Genomic DNA, 2,128 nt, shown 5'->3' on the forward strand with positions numbered 1-2,128 from the left:
ATAATAAAAAAACAATTATAACAAAAAAATAACAATAATTATTATAAACAATATAAAATTAAAATTAAAATAAACTCGGAAGTTACTTAATAACTAAAAGTAAAGAAAAAAATCATTGCCAGTCTCTCAAAAACAAAAAGAAAAAACAAGAAAGAATTCTTTAAGAAATGAAAAAAAAATTGAACAGAAATAAATTCTTTTGCATTTATTTTTAACATCAGTTATTCAAGTTAATTATTCAAGAGCAAGTTCTTAATTTGATTTTTGACTAACTATACAGGGTGTTTCCCAAAAACATTGCATTTTGTCAAATTCCAGGTACAGATAAAGTTTATAAAACGAGCCCGAGTTTTTTGGTATTGAAATATTTTTTTTTCATTTTTTTTTTATTTATAAGTTAATTTTGATGAAAAATATGTATCTTATGGTTACTACTTGTATATTTTTCGAAGAGCCCTTGTATAAAATATTTTCTCTAATTTGAAATTATTTCTATAAAATTTTCAAAAGAAAATTATCCCTGTTAATTCCAAAAAGAATTGCCTAAAAATAATCATTAATTTGATTGATTGAATTCCTAAAAATTGTTCAACTAATTCTAGAGTCAAAAACAAGCAAAGGAATAAAAGAGTATTTCTGTGTAGAGAAGTTGCTCTAAAAAAATAGTTCGGTCCTGTATATAAAATAAGTTGGCAACATTGAAGAATTTAAATAGTTGTCAATTTATATACCGCGTGACAATTGACTATAAAGTTGTGTCATTTATTTGACAGCCAGTGTTGCCAAATTAAATTATATCATGGCCTACTTGCTACAAAAATTATATTATTCGAAGATTTGCTGCAATCCTATAATAAAGTTGACTCACCTTGTATAAAAAATAAAATAATAATAAAAAAAATTAAAAAGTAAATTTTTTTTGTAGGTATATCCACAGTAAGGAGAAGCCGTTCAAATGCACGGAATGCGGCAAAGGCTTTTGCCAGAGCCGGACTCTGGCCGTGCACAAGATCCTCCACATGGAGGAGTCCCCCCACAAGTGCCCCGTGTGCTCCCGCTCCTTCAACCAGCGCTCCAACCTCAAAACCCATCTCTTGACCCACACCGACATCAAACCTTACAACTGCTCGGCCTGTGGGAAGGTGTTTCGAAGAAATTGTGATTTGAGGAGGCACAGCTTGACCCACAATCTCGGCACGAGCACTTCGACGACGGCCACCGGCGCCCAGAACTTCACCATAGACTCGATCATGAGCAAGGACAAAAAGTGACTGTTGTTAATTCTTATTATTGTAAATAAATGTTGTAAATTAATTTTAATAAAGTTTCTGTGGACGAAGATGAGAGTTGTAGTGGTGGGAGTGGTGTTGCGAGATGCTTAATTTCCATAATATATCGCAAAGGCATTATATAAATCTCCCACAATGTGAAACGCACGTCACTGGAAAATATATATACGACTTTGAGAGCGGATGATATTTCCTACGCCAAACAAACCGCATAAACTCCACTCGAGACGGGATTTATTGACGATGTCTGTACTTTGCACAAGGATTATTTATTGGAACAAGGGGGCATTAGAAGTACTTAGGTCGTGATGTACAACCACGCGGTTTGACTTTGCACACGAGAAAACAGAGCATTTCCCGTTTCAATTCTTTTATTTTTATACAGGGCGTTAAAAAAAGATTGTAAAATATTTTCATAGCAACGGTTACATTTCTTTAAAATCTGTTCAAACAAAAAAGAAAAGCTTTTAATCTGAGAGATGGAACAATTTTTAATAATCGATTTTTTGCAAAAAAAATAATGAGTAGGTACCTACACAATTTTTAAATTAATAATAAGACTTAGAACTTTTTTTTGTTCTTTAGTTGGAAAATCTTCAAAATTTAGTTAATTATCTTTTGTCTAAATAAAAATTTAATATTTATTTATTTGTTTGTCTAAAAACTTAAATTTAAAAAAATTAGACGAAAAAGCCAGAATTTTTAACGATTTTTGTATAGGGGAAAGCGGGACTAAAAGTTACAGCGGTAAAAAAATATAGAAATTGTAGGGTAAATTCGGGATAAATAGCAATTTTTTATTTATAGTTGCCAACATAAAAAACAATCAAAATTGTATT

General features: G+C 30.8%; 1 protein-coding gene across 1 annotated transcript in view; it reads left to right on the forward strand.

Moving 5' to 3' along the window:
* Positions 1–1,339, forward strand: part of LOC123016332 (protein sister of odd and bowel-like) — a 9,961-nt gene extending 8,622 nt beyond the window's left edge. The window contains exon 2 of the mRNA XM_044416665.1: positions 926–1,339. Within this exon, the coding sequence (XP_044272600.1) occupies positions 926–1,271 (346 nt within the window). The 3' untranslated portion in view covers positions 1,272–1,339. The remainder of the gene's footprint in view (positions 1–925) is intronic.
* Positions 1,340–2,128: the final 789 nt, after the last annotated feature.

This window comes from Tribolium madens, unplaced genomic scaffold (genome assembly GCF_015345945.1).
Source record: "Tribolium madens isolate multiple individuals breed KSU strain unplaced genomic scaffold, Tmad_KSU_1.1 Scaffold_1;HRSCAF=32;Tcas5.2_LG8, whole genome shotgun sequence".
NCBI classification, from domain to species: Eukaryota; Metazoa; Arthropoda; class Insecta; order Coleoptera; family Tenebrionidae; genus Tribolium; species Tribolium madens.